Raw genomic sequence first — 14,506 nt, 5'->3', positions numbered from 1 at the left:
GTAAGTCCCTGCACTTTGGGAGGCCAAGACAGGAGAACTTCTTGAGGTAGGCTGGAGTTTGAGACCAGCCTGAGCAGCATAGTGAGATCCTATCTCAACAGAATTTTAAAAATTAGCCCAGCATGATGGCAAGGGCCCATAGCCCTAGCTACTCAGGAGGCTGCGGTGGAAGGATCCCTTGAGCCTAGGTATTCAAGGTTGCAGTGAGCTATGATGGTGCCACTGCTCTACACACTCCAATCTACATGACAGAGTGAGACCCTATGTCAAAAACAAACAAACAAATCTGAAATAGTTTTTTCCATCCAAAGCAAAATTATGGTTTTCCATTTAGATACTGTTCATTCATCTATCCATGTAATAGTGCCCTTTGGCCAGTGGGAATTCAGTTCTACTTTTGGCTTTACCTCTAACTTACCAAAAAAAAAAAAAAAAAAAGAGGGGGTTACTGTCATTGCAGTTTCAAGTTCTGAACAGAAATGACAGAATCCTTCTTGAGAATGTCAGTAAGACCCTACAGGGCATAACCCGTCGGTTCTGAAGGCCCCTTGTGGTCCCCTCTCCTTGCCACTGTGCTTAGCAACTGACCTGGGTGAGTTGGCTTGGAGAGCACCTCCATGCAGTCCCAGCCCAAGCAGCCTTACTGTGGACTAAAACATAGTCTCCCCTGCTCCCTTCTTTCTCATTTCATTTCCCTGAAGGCAAAAATACAGGCCCTTTTCCTTCCCACTGATTACTTGCTAATCAATTTGGGGAAATGAACAGGGACTAGGAGAGGTAGTTGATATGCTTCTATCACTCATAGCTCTTGGTCTTTTAAAACCCTCCTGAAGTGGTAGCGTGAGTTCCCTCCAGGAGAAAAGACTTCACATGTGCCCTGGCACCCTGGAGGTTGTATGAGTCCATTTCATTATGAATGGCTTGAAAGAGATCACCTTTCACACTGAGTGTATTTATTTCTGTGTAAGAAAAGAAAAGAGGATCTAGGGCTAAAGCACACCTTGAATGGGAGGTGCATAGTACCTAGAATTTAGATGATGCTTCATCATATCAGTCATCAATACTATAGATTTGACAGTCAACAACGTCAGATCCTTGGCCAGGTACTGAAGGAGATTAACAGGAAGGAGAGAAGATGGGCTTGGAGCCTTGGAGTTCATGCTGCAGTAACAAACTGCTATGGCCTGGGAGGCTTAAACAATGGACCTCGATTTCTCACAGTTCCAGGGGCCGGGAAGATCAAGATCAAGGTGCCAGAAGATTCATTATCTGATGAGGGCCGGTTCATAGACACCATCCTCTGTGTCCTCACATGGCAGAAGGGGTGAGGGGCTTCTTTGGGTCCTTAATATTCCATTCATTATGACATTATCCTCAAGGTTTAATCACCTCCCAAATGCCTTAACCTTAATACAATCACATTTGAGCCTTATAATTTCAAATATGAATTTTGCAGAGGCATAAAAATTCAGTCTATACTGGAGTCTGAAATTGCTGAGAGGGTACTGTCCTTGAAAAAGATGTAGTTAGGAGGTAAAGAAATTCAAACCTGGACCTGAATTCCTACTGGCTGAAGAGCAATATTACATGGATGGAGGGACAGTATCCCAACGGGGCAATTCAGAATTTTGCTTTGGATAGAAAAAGTCTTCTCAGATATTTTTTTTCAGGGTAAGAAAGAGAGATTGTATTTAGGAAGAACAAAGAGAAAGTTTAGAGCACTTCCAAAGAGAATTGGAAGTGGGTCCCTCTCACAGAGAACAGGTGAGAGAAACAGACATGCAAAGGTCTGCAGGGGTGTAAATACTTCCTTTTTTTTGAGACAGGGTCTTGCTCTGTCACCAGGCTAACATGCAATGTGTCAGTATAGTTCATTGCAACCTCAGATTCCTGGGCTCAACCAATCCTCTTCCCTCAGCCCCATGAGAAGCTGGGACTACAGATAAACACCCCTACACCTGATTTTTAACTTTTTTTTTTTTTTTCAAGACAGTCTCACTTTGTCACCCTTGACAGGGTGCTGTGGCATCATAGCTCACAGCAACCTCCAATTCTTGGGCTCAAGCAATTCTCTTGCTTAAGCCTTCTAAGTAGCTGGGATTACAGGCACCCACCACAAGGCCCAGCTATTTTTAGAGACAATGTTCTAACTCTGGCTCAGGCTGATCTTGAACCTGTGTGCTTAGGCAATCCACCTGCCTCAGCCTCCCAGAGCGCTAGGATTACAGGTGTGAGCAACTGCGCCTGGCCTAACATTTTTTATAGAGGCAGGATCTTGCTATGTTGCCCAGTCTTGTCTAGACAGAGCAGGGTCTTGTTCTGTCACGCAGGCTAACATGCAGTGTGTCAGTATAACTCACTGCAACCTCAAATTCCTGGGCTCAAACAATCCTCCTCCCTCAGCCCCATGAGCAGCTGGGACTACAGATAAACTCCCCTACACCTAACTGATTCTTAACATTTTTTATAAAGGCAGTCTGGGCTCAAGCAATCGTCCCACCTCAGCCTCCCAAAGTGCTAAGATTATAGGAATGAGCCACTGTATCCAGCCTGTTTCAGATTTTGAAATAGCATGGCATGAAACAGCATGGCATAGAGAATGGAAGATAGAATTTGTAAAGATAAAGAATGTGTATCTCTTAGGGAAGCAGAGCCCACTTATACCCGGAGGCTTCTCTGCACTTAACCAAGAGGTCTGGGAAAGTAACTTGTCTATGAGAAGGCTGTAAGGAGTGACCCGGATACCAGCCTGTGACCTGGTATCAGAGCCTGTTCTGGGGAGGATGCCAACTTCCACATACAGTGTTTCTATGGAACGACCAAGGAAAATTCAGGGACTTAATACAGGTCAGCTCCGGTACAACTGATGGAACAGGAGTATTTCTAAGAGCTTGATTTGTGAAGCACGAGAGACATGATAAATGAAGAAGAAAGCATTGCCCGGGGTGCTGCAACTTCCTCTAATGCAACAACTGAGAGGGTGGACACTATTTGGGGAGCTGTGTGAGTATCTTCAGTGGAAAGGGAGGCGTTATGGTCAAGAAAAGAGCACAGGGAAGCCTGTTGGACGTTCCGCCTACATACTGCCAAAGCCTTAAATCTAAACTCGGTGTCTGCCCTCCCTCCTCACCCAAAATAAAACCACATCATGCACCTGACTTCCCAATCACTGCTAATGCAGTTACCATTCTATCAGTTAAACAAACTTTAGCTCTGAATCTCATTTCTTCTTAGATCTAGTAAGCTGCTGTATTGCAGAATTTTGAATTCCATATTACCTCTCAAATCAGTCCTTTTTTTTTTTTTTTTTTTAACCACTTTCACTGCTGTCTTGGACAGTATTTCCCAGCTGGAAAAATTTAACAGCTTTTCCACAAATGCACGTCTGGGTATTTCCCCTGTCCTGTGTCCTCTACACACAGCTCCCAAGTATCTCTGCCTTAAGCAAAGCAATGGATTCTGTCACACTGCAGCAGGCAAGGCCTTTTATCACATGAACCGCCCCATTTTTCCAGCCTAACTTGTTACTACTTTCTCACTTTTATTCTCCATGCCAGACAGCTGAGCTATTTATTACCATTCCCGGAATATCCGCCCCCCGCCCCCACTCTCCCATTCTGTGCCAGTTCCTGTCATTTCCCCTCCCCACATCTCAACACCATTTCTCATCCTTCATTTCCTTTTGGGGGGGGCCGGGGGGGCTGGGGCAGGGTTTGAACTCGCCACCTCCAGTATATGGGGCTGGCGCCCTACTCCTTTGAGCCACAGGCGCCACCCTCATCCTTCATTTCTATCTAAATGAGTTCCATTTTCTTTTTTTTTTTTTTTTTTGGCCGGGGCTGGGTTTAAACCCACCACCTCCGGCATATGGGACCGGCGCCCTACTCCTTGAGCCACAGGCACCGCCCAATGAGTTCCATTTTCTAAGGCCCATATCAAAAAGTACCTTCTTAGTAATAACATCAGTTGCATTTTACTCAGAGCTACTAAGTGCTAACTGCTATACTAGATGACTTATATACTGTATTTTTTTTTGGAGACAGAGGCTCACAGCAACCTCAAACTCTTGGGCTCAAGAGATCCTCTTACTTCAGCCTCTCGAGTAGCTGGGAATATACAGGTGTGCACCATAACACCACACCACTTTGTTATATTTTTAGTAGAGATCAGGTCTTGCTCTTGCTCAAGCTGGTCTTAAACTCCTGAGCTCAAGCAATCCACCTGCTCAGTCTCCCAGAGCGCTAGGATTACAGGCATGAGCCACTGCGCCCAGCCTTATATTTCTAACATTTACAAAACCTTTGAGGATTTAAACTTTCCCTGAACCCTATAATTAATCACCTATAATTTCTCTCCTCTAAACTTGCATAGCCTTTGATCATGAATAATTTCCCTATATACTACACTGTTTGTGTAGTTGTTTTTTCATCCTCCTAAATACAAGCTCCTGGTCAGCAACAACTGTTGCTAGATTTTAAAAATCTTGTTTGTAAAATAAGAAGGTTTATCTCTAAGGTTTTCTCTAGCTTCAAATGGTTATGATTCTATAATTTCAAGAACATGAGTTGCTGGGCAATTCAGTGCGTAGCTTCCATATGTATCATCCTTTTGGAAGCCTCTGTTAATAGCACACAGAGAGATCAAGAGGCACAGTTGGCTGGGCATGGTGGCTCACACCTGTAATCCTAGCATTTTGGGTGGCTGTGGCAGGAGAATGCCTTAAGGCTGGGAGTTCCAGCAATACAGCAAGGCCCTGTCTCTACAAAAAAATAGAAAAATGAGGTGGGCATGGTGGTGTACGCTTATAATCTGAGCAACATAGGAAGTTGAGGTAGGAAGATCACTTGGGCCCAGGAGTTTGAGGTTGCAGTGAGTCATGACAAGGCCACTGCCCTCCAGCACCTGCAAAAGAACAAGATTCTGCCTCCAAAAAAAATAATAATAAATAAAGGACACAGTTGTTGACCTCAGCAATTTCATTGTTCATGGAAACCCAGTAAGGTAGGAAAGACAGGCACCAGTAAGGTATAATTAGGTGGGGGATTAAAGAAGATGTGAGGGCTCGGAGCCTGTGGCTCCAGCGGCTAAGGCACCAGCCACATACACCTGAGCTGGCGGGTTTGAATCTAGCCCGGGGCCTGCCAAACAACAATGATGGCTGCAACCAAAAAAAAAAGAATAGCCAGGCATTGTGGCGGGTGTCTGTAGTCCCAGCTACTTGGGAGGCGGAGGCAAGAGCATCACTTGAGAACAGGAGTTGGAGGTTGCTGTGAGCTATGATGCCACAGCACTCTACCCAAGGCAACAGCTTGAGGCTCTGTCTCAAAAATAAAGAAAGAAAGAAAGAAAGAAAGAAGATGTGAGTAATGGAGGAACCACTGTGAGACTTTTGTTCTAGGATTCTCCCAAGATCTTGACCTGCTCCTTGCCCACAGGAACACCCAATAGTTATCTGTTGTCATATTTGCTCCCCACACACGGCCATCTACTTTCTGTGTTGCTCATTACATGTCTTCCTTTTTCAGTTTCCTACGACACTGGAACCTTGGGGACTCACACTGAGATCAAGAGAGTGGCAGAAGAAAGGGTCACTTTGCCCTGTCACCATCAACTGGGGCTTCCAGAAAAAGACACCCTGGATATTGAATGGCTGCTGACTGATAATGACGGGAACCAGAAAGTGGTAAAGACACATCTGGCCAGAGCCTCTCTGCTCCTCACCCTCCTCCACCTGCCTGTCTGCTGTCTTCTGTTTCTCTCATTGTGTGTAAAAGGGCTAGAATTCCTCTTTCTTATGGCTTATGCTCGAAAGGCTCCAGATACTAAACTACAGTACAGAAAGAATATCTGGGTTGTGAGAATAAGACTCTACGTCCTTTGGCCAAGCCAGAACAACTGGAAAGCCACCTGGCATTTGCCCAGGGAGGGAATCTGCGCTTAGTGTCTTTTCCTGAGGAGAGGAGGAAGACGCAGCAGCCTGAGTCCCTGGTCGAGTGGGCCGGAAGCTGAAACCTACTTAAGGCGGCCTGCTTCTTCTCTTCCCCTTAAATCATTCCCACCTGTCTAGGCTTCAGCTTTGCCCAAAGTCATGACCTCTAAGCTGTAAGGTTGTGTGATACGACAAGCAACTTTTGATGCAGAAAAACAAGTTAGAGGACATGAATGATAATGTTCCTCACATATATAACTGGCCAGAGAGAGAATCGATACTGGTTCTGCAGTGGAAAAATGAAGGAGTGGGCCCTGGATTTTCGGTTCTTAGGTTGGGTAGGGCCATGATGGTCCACTGGCTTCATGTGCTTCTGACTTTGTGGACTTAACTTGCCGTGCTCTGCCTCCTGGCGAGCAGTGGGGTGGCCAGTGTTAGAGAATGAGAACTCAGTAATCTACTGTCATCACCCCCTGCCTTGTCCACGTTCAGCCACAGAAGCTTTCCTCAACCCAGGCTTTCTAAGATAACTATTTACTGTTATCTGTTACTGATAACTGTGCCCTTTACTGTTGACTTTGTTAATGGAGGTGACAAACCTTATCTCTTTGTTAAAAAGTTTTATGATTTTTTTTTTAAGAGACAGAGTCTCACTTTATCACCCTCCATAGAGTGCCGTGGCGTCACAGCTCACAACAACCTCCAATTCCTGGGTTTAGGCAATTCTCCTGCCTCAGCCTCCAGAGTAGCTGGGACTATAGGCACTCGCCACAATGTCCAGCTATTTTTTTGTTGTTGTTGTTGTAGTTTGGCCAGGGCTGGGTTTGAACCCACTACCCTCGGTATATGGGGCCGGCACCCTACTCACTGAGCCACAGGTGCTGCCTGATTTTTTTTTTTTTTTTGAGACAGTCTCACTATGTCACCCTCAGTACAGTACTGTGGCATCACAGCTCACAGCAACCTCAAACTCTTGGACTTAAGCGATTTTCTTGCCTCAGCCTCCCAAGTAGCTGGGATTACAGGTGCCTGTCACAATGCCCGGCTATTTTTCTTGTTGTTATTGCAGTTGTCATTGCTGTTTTAGGTGGCCCGGGCAGGGTTTGAACCCACCAGCCCCGGTGTATGTGGCCAGTGCCCTACCCACCGAGCTGTGGGCACCGCCTAGCTTTGTAATTTTTAAAAAGTCTGTAGCTTAGGCCCAATGTGGTGGCTCATGCCTACAATCCCTACACTTTGTGAGGTCAAGGTAGGTGGACTGGTAGAGCTCAGGAGTCCAAGACCAGCCTGAGCCAGAGCAAGACTCCATCTCTTAAAAAAAAAAAAATTCCCCAGAAGACCACGTGTTGCCCAGGCAATATTCAATAACATATACATACTGCTTTGTTTTTGGTTGTGTTTTTTTTTGGTTTGGTTTTTTTGTTTATTTTGATGTTGATGTTGTTTTTTAAGCTCAACCTTTTCCATACAGATCCTTTTTCTTTCTCAATTTTTCTAGTTTAATTATAATGTCCCATTGCTGCCTTTTTCAATAATTAGAACTTCATTTTTGCTAGTGTTTCTACCCCTATTATTTGGTTTTCCACCCAACTTTATCCCGTAAAGTTTTCTGTTTGCTTGTTAAAAAAAAAAAAAAAAAAAATTAGCTGGGTATTGTGAGTGGTGCTTGTAGTCCCAACTACTTGTGAGGCTGAGGCAAGAAGACTGCTTGAGCCCAAAATTTTGAGGTTGCTGTGAGCTATGATGTCCTAGCACTCTACTGAGGGTGACACAGTGAGACTCTGTCTCAAAAAAGAAAAAAAACAGAAAAAACAACAACAACAACAGTCTGTAGCTTAGGGAAGCTAACTTTCTTTCTTTTTCACAGACCCTTTACTTCGTTCCCTGATAAAAAATGAAAAATTGTCTTTTTCTTTTTTCTGTCCATACTACTAATTTCATAAAATAGATTATGGTGGGAAAAGTTAAAGTTTTCACTAAAAATGAATTTCAGAATCACTGTTGGGAGTTTCACTTGCTGACATTAGTTGTCTATATCACCTTGTTTTTTTTTGGTACTGCCTGTCATCTGTTCTTTAAGTGCAGTGTCCGAAGACTCTGTTCTCTGTAGATCAAGGTCACCGCAACCTGAGCATCAATGCTAGACATGCTGCTCTCAGTTCTGAAAAAAGTAAATTATACTTCGTTCCTATAATAAAAATCCAGGAATGACTCCGATAAAGACTCCCTCCTTGCACACTCGGACGGGCTCCTGAGTTCTTTCTGACTATATTTGATCTTAGGCTTCCCTTTCTTGTAGAACACATTTTGAGCAAGACTCCTGCTAAGTTAGTTTAGCTAAAATCTCCCACTCTTGGTATCTTATCACCCTCAATACTTTATTACCCTGGCCTGCCTACAACAACAATCCTATCAAGCAGGCTTAGCCAGAAATTCCCTTACCCCTGATGTGTCCTCTTCGTAATTTTCTATCCACCACCTCCTACCCTGCCCCTTGGAGATAACTCTCCATATGTCCTTGTTAGAGTCAGAGTCAGGCCCTATCTTTGTCCCCCATCACAAGACCCTATTGCAGTGGTCCCTAGACCTTCTTGATAGACCCCCGTTGAAAAAAGTCTCCCTTACCATTTTAGTGTCACTGAATAATTTTCTAACATTTCCACATGTCTAACTTTCAAATGTTTTCACTTGAGCTACAGAAAAAGAGAATTGCTTAGTCATGTAGCCAAGTGAATGGAAGGGCTAGGAAGGTAATTATTGATTTTAAAAGGCTGTTGATGGCTGTAAGCCATCATAATTCCCTGTCTTCAGTTGATACTTTAAAGTAAGGGAGGTGATGTGTTCAATTATTCAGATTACACAAATTTATTTGGTAATTACTATATACCATGCTAAGTGCCAGGAAACAAGAGTGAAGAAGATTTCACAGTCTTTGCCTTCTTAGAGCTTACCGTGAAAAGACATTTAACAATTTTTTTTTTTTTTTTGAGACAGACGTTCACTCTGTTGTCCCAGGCTAGAGTGCTACATGGCATCAGCCTAGCTCACAGCAACCTCAAACTCCTGAGGTCCAATGATCCTCCTGCCTCAGCCTCCCAAGTAGCTAGAATGACAGGTGCCCACTGCAATGCCTGGCTCATTTTTTTCTATTTTTAGTGGTGACTGGGATCTTGCTCTTGCTCAGGCTGTCTCTAACTCCTGAGAGCTCAAGGAATCTTCCCACCTTGGCCTTCCAGAGTGCTAGGATTACAGGCCTGAGTACTGTGCCCAACCTTACATTTAGTAATTTTTAAAAGAGGAAAGAGAGAGAGACAAAGAGAGAGGAAGGAAGGAAGGAAGCAAGCAAGCAAGCAAGCAATAAATATTAGTTACGTAATGCCAGGTACAAATCTTTTTTTACTTTTTTTTTTTTTTTTTTTTTTTTTTTGCAGTTTCTGGCCTAGGCTGGGTTTGAACCCACCACCTCTAGCATATGGGGCTGGCGCCCTACTCCTTTGAGCCACAGGTGCCACCCAAAGGTACAAATCTATTAAGCATATATTACCTCATTTAATTTACTCCTCATGACTAGGGTTATTAGGCCCATTTTACAAATAAGGAACTGAGGTATGTTTACACACTCAAGGGAGCAGATTGCCTAAGGTCACCTATTTTGCATTTGTGAAATAGGCACTCTGACACCAATGCCTGGGCTGTGAACTACTACCTATTTGCCTTCATAAATAATTTGAAAGTATAATATGTGTCATGTAGAAAATAAGGAGAATGTGGACAGAAAATTATTCCAGACAGAACTAATTTTGCAAGGACCATCATGCAGGAAAAAGCTTAGCATTATTGGAAGTTATAAAAGATCAAAAGTCAACTTAAATTTAATAAATATTTCTTGGATTCCCAGTAAAAACAAAGCCCACAGCAAAGAACTAATTGAAGATATAAATGTATAAAAAGACAATTTCAGGCTGGGCATGGTGGCTCATACCTGTAATCCTAGCATACTGGGAGGCTGAGGAGAGAGGATCCCTTGAGCTCAGGAATTTGAGACCAGCCTGAGCAAGAGTGAGATCTCATTTCTAATAAAAATAGAAAAATTAGTCAGGTATTGTGGTGGTGCCTGTAGCCCCAGCTACTAAGAAGGCTGAGGCAGGAAGATCCTTTGAGCCTAGGAGTTTGGGGTGCTGTGAGCGAGGCTGACTTCCCGGCACTCTAGCCCAAGGCAACAGAGTAAGACTCTGTCTCAAAAAAAAAAAGACAATTTCAAACTGTGTGACAAACATCATGATTGAGATAAGCACAGGGTTCTAGGTGAAAGGAGAAGGCACAGCCAAGAGCGGTGGGAGGAGGGGGAACTAGAGAATGCCTGCCTGTAAGAAAGCACAGCTGATGTCAATCTTGATAAAAAGAACTACTCTGAAGAAATCACAACAGCATAGTGATAAAGGCTGGAAAATTCTGGGAATTCATTTGCAGCTAGTACACATAAAGTATAAGATATCAGTGTGCGGGCGGCGCCTGTGGCTCAGTCGGTAGGGCGCCGGCCCCAATTACCGAGGGTGGCGGGTTCAAACCCGGCCCCGGCCAAACTGCAACCAAAAAATAGCCGGGCGTTGTGGCGAGCGCCTGTAGTCCCAGCTACTCAGGAGGCTGAGGCAGGAGAATCGCTTAAGCCCAGGAGTTGGAGGTTGCTGTGAGCTGTGTGACGCCACGGCGCTCTACCAAGGGCCATAAAGTGAGACTCTGTCTCTACAAAAAAAAAAAAAAAAAAACGATATCAGTGTGCAGAGGTTGTGGGATCCACACATGGAAGATCTTACACGCCATACTAGGGAGCTTAGATTGTTCCTAGAACGTCATCAGTTCTTGTAGAATTCTAAGAGTGCAAGGGACACATCTGCATTTTAGGGAGATCGTTCTGACATTGCCTGGGACACATTGATTTAAGGGTGACCCACATAAAAGCTACATCAGTTAAACAGTTTCAGACTATACAATAAAGGCTTAAATGGCAATCACAGGTAGTTGGGATATCAAGGAAGGAATAATAAATACTAGCGGGTAAAGTTGCCAGAACTTTATAATTGCCAGGGTGTTGGGAACAGGAGTGAGGGTGACCAAGTAAAGGAGATACAGGAAGAGTCGGAATGGATGTGGCACTTAAAGCAGGCTGCCAGTGACGCGGGTCCTAAGTTTAGCTTTGCATTTCAATCTGAGAAACGCTTTCATCCCTTTTGTCTCGGTTGCTCAGACTATGCAGGGAACATTTGGGGGTGGAAAGGTAGTCTCTAGAATAGGCGTCCTCAAACTTTTTAAACAGGGGGCCAATTCACTGTCCCTCAGACCGTTGGAGGGCCGGACTATAGTTTAAAAAAAACCACAAAACTATGAACAAATTCCTATGCACACTGCACAGAGCTTATTTTGAAGTAAAAAACAAAACGGGAACAAATACAATTCACACCCCTTCATGTGGCCCGCAGGCTGCAATTTGAGGACACCTGCTCTAGAATATTTGGATTTCAGCCCTGATAGCAGAACCACTAGAACTCTGGAACTATCCTCCTGGTTCTAGGAATACAAACAACTAAATTTCCAAAGAGTGATCATTTCTCCTAAGATCAGTCAGGAACACACAACAGACAGCTTTCCCCCTATTTTTCAGATGGAGAAATTAACAGATGTTCCAATTCCCAAGGCTAGCCTTCACTCTTTCTCTTTTCTCTTTGGCATTGAGCAAGAAAAATCCTGATCTATAACCAGTGCTTGGTCATTAATAAAAAAATAAAACAAGAAAGAAAGAAAGAAAGAAAAATCCTGATCTAAAATATAGGAAGAGACCTGCATCTATTTCCATTCAAGGCAGTTCTACGATTGCTACAGAGGCCCCGGCACAGCAGAGCAACTGCCAGAAAGTTGAGCTGATTCATCTGTTCCATACAAGTCCTCACAAATTGTCCTAGGTCCAATATGAATGCCACACAGCAGCCAAACCCAGACAGCTGCAATTTATATATTTAATTTTTTTGTTTGTTTGCAAAAGCATGAAATTGATGTTCATTATTCCCCCATCGCACCCTGCTTGGTCTCAGTACCACATTTCTTAGAATTAAAAACAAAGAAACACACAAACATCTGAGTTCAAAGCATGTCAGCCAAATTACCAGGCTGTACTGAGACCCAAACCCTGCAAAGGAGTGTGTGTGAAATGTTCACACTAAATAATTGTTACTGAATTGTAAGGCTATCTTATAACTGTATAATCATAATCTTTGTTTTCTAGAGATGTCAGATGCTTACCTATATGTTATTTCTTTTTTCTTCTTTAAATATTGGGACTTTTTTGGCCTAGGAAAGAAAACAGGACCCTATCTCTTAAAAAAAAATAAATAAATTGGGACAGGATTTGGGGGCAAGGGGAAAATAAGCAGATAGAATTAGGCCATCCTGAATGTATCATAAGTGGTATGGTAGAGATATGCCCAGAAGGAGGGAGTCATCATTCCAATTGGAGAGCCAGGAAAGGGTATACACACAAGGTGGCCTTTGAGCTTGATCTTGAGGCCAGTATAGGTGTTGTTCAGGCAAAAATAAAAGAGAGAGAGGCATTTCAGAATGGGAAAACTGCATGATTAAAGCCAAAAGACATATCAGAAAACACTGTTCAAAATCAAGAAATAACAAGTTTGGGGACTAGGGGATTCAGAGATCTGAGGGCAAGGGTCAAAGATCAGGCATAGTCCAGACTGTACTCGCCTTAGGTGCCAAGTTCAGGAGGCCACAGTTTCACCCACAGCATGCAAAGTGGTGGGAAACAGATGGAGGTTTTCAGCCAGGGCAACTTTGCTACACAAATCACGAATGTATGGAATGATCAATATTCTTGGAGTACTGGGCTGAACAAGTTTGGAAACCTCAGGGCATTTTTTTTTTTTTTTTAAGAGATGGGTTTCTGATAGGTTGTCCAGGCTGGACTGGATTTGAATTCCTGGGCCCAAGCAATCCTCTCACCTCACACTCGGAGTGACTGGGACTGCAGGTGTTATCACCAGGCCCTTCCCCTTAGGGACTTTCTTGAACCCAGAATCACCCTAATAGAAATGATGATGCCAACACCTGAGTACTCACTATCTCCTTCTCTCAAAAATCCTATTAGGTAGCTTAGCCTCAATTTACAGTTAAGGATCTTAAGGTTTAGAAAGGCTTGTTAGCTGACCTGAGTGAGGCACACCGCCTTATGCTCATTCGAAAGGAGGAGTTCCCATGTGAATGTACAACATTTGACTTCCCAGACAGCCCTCTCAATCACTGTGCCCTTGTGTAGTGGTCTTTCAAAATCTAGGTCACAACCCACTAATGGATCCTAAGCAACCAGAAATTTTGCTTGGGTTTTATTTTAATATAGACTACATAATATCAGAGTGTATTATCCACACACTCCTCCATAATGTTTCAGTTACATATGTGTATGTTAGATGTGGTCTGGGTCATGAAGAAAAATGTATTTCTCAGTGTGAGTCTATGCAAAACAGTTGGAAACCCCCTGCTGTGGGGCATCCCTAGCAGTCTAAGGCAGCCAGATTTTACTCTGGATCCTACTAAGGCTCTCCAAAATCAAATGTACCTTTTAAGACAAAGACATCTTCTGATCCTAGCCCAAATATTAAAATAAACAAGAAAGAAATTTCACAGCCCTTAGGCCAAAAAAGTCATGAATCTTTTAAAGCCCATAAACCATAAAAGTTCCTCAAAATTACCCAGCTGTGTCTTCTAGGCTTCATATCTCTTCATTCTTCTTAGGAAGCACAAACGGACTTCATTGTAGGTAATTATGTACTCAGAATATAATACAGACTACACTGACAAGTCAGAAAGAAAGAAAGTAACCCTAGGGCAGTGCCTGTGGCTCAGTGAATAGGGCGCCAGCCCCATATACCAAGGATGGTGGGTTCGAACCCAGCCCTGGCCAAACTGCAACAAAAAAATAGCTGGGCATTGTGGTGGACACCTGTAGTCCCAGCTACTCAGGAGGCTGAGGCAAGAGAATTGCCTAAGCCCAGGAGTTGGAGGTTGCTGTCAGCTGGACACTATAGCACTCTACAGAGGGTGATAAAGTGAGACTGTCGGGCGGCACCTGTGACTCGTGGGCAGGGCGCCGGCCCCATATACCGAGGGTGGGGGGTTCATACCTGGCCCCAGTCAAATTGCAACAAAAAAATAGCCGGGAGTGTGGTAGGCTCCTATAGTCCCAGCTACTTGGGAGGCTGAGGCAAGAGAATTCCTAAGCCCAGGAGTTGGAGGTTGCTGTGAGCTGTGACACTGCAGCACTCTATAGAGGGTGATAAAGTGAGACTCTGTCTCTAAAAAGAAAAAGAAAAAAGAAAGAAAATAACCCTAATTGAGCTCCTGTTCCATATTCCAGGCTTACTTGTCCCATTTCCAGACGTCAGCCCTTCTCTTTCAGTCTTTGAGATAAGCTTCCAGGGGTACCCAACCATTTTTCTTTTCCGCTGCACATTGGAAGAATAAAGCATCTTGGGCCACACAGCAAATACACAAACACTAACAAAAGCCAATTAGCAA

The 14,506-nt window shown here is 43.7% G+C and overlaps 1 protein-coding gene across 1 annotated transcript in view; it reads left to right on the top strand.

The window, feature by feature from the left end:
• Positions 1–14,506, top strand: part of CLMP (CXADR like membrane protein) — a 102,594-nt gene that overhangs the window by 72,355 nt on the left and 15,733 nt on the right. The window contains exon 2 of the mRNA XM_053594711.1: positions 5,526–5,683. Within this exon, the coding sequence (XP_053450686.1) occupies positions 5,526–5,683 (158 nt within the window). The remainder of the gene's footprint in view (positions 1–5,525; positions 5,684–14,506) is intronic.

Source organism: Nycticebus coucang, chromosome 6 (genome assembly GCF_027406575.1).
Source record: "Nycticebus coucang isolate mNycCou1 chromosome 6, mNycCou1.pri, whole genome shotgun sequence".
NCBI classification, from domain to species: Eukaryota; Metazoa; Chordata; class Mammalia; order Primates; family Lorisidae; genus Nycticebus; species Nycticebus coucang.
Note: the sequence above shows the minus strand (reverse complement) of the source record. Positions and strands in the feature narration are given on the sequence as shown.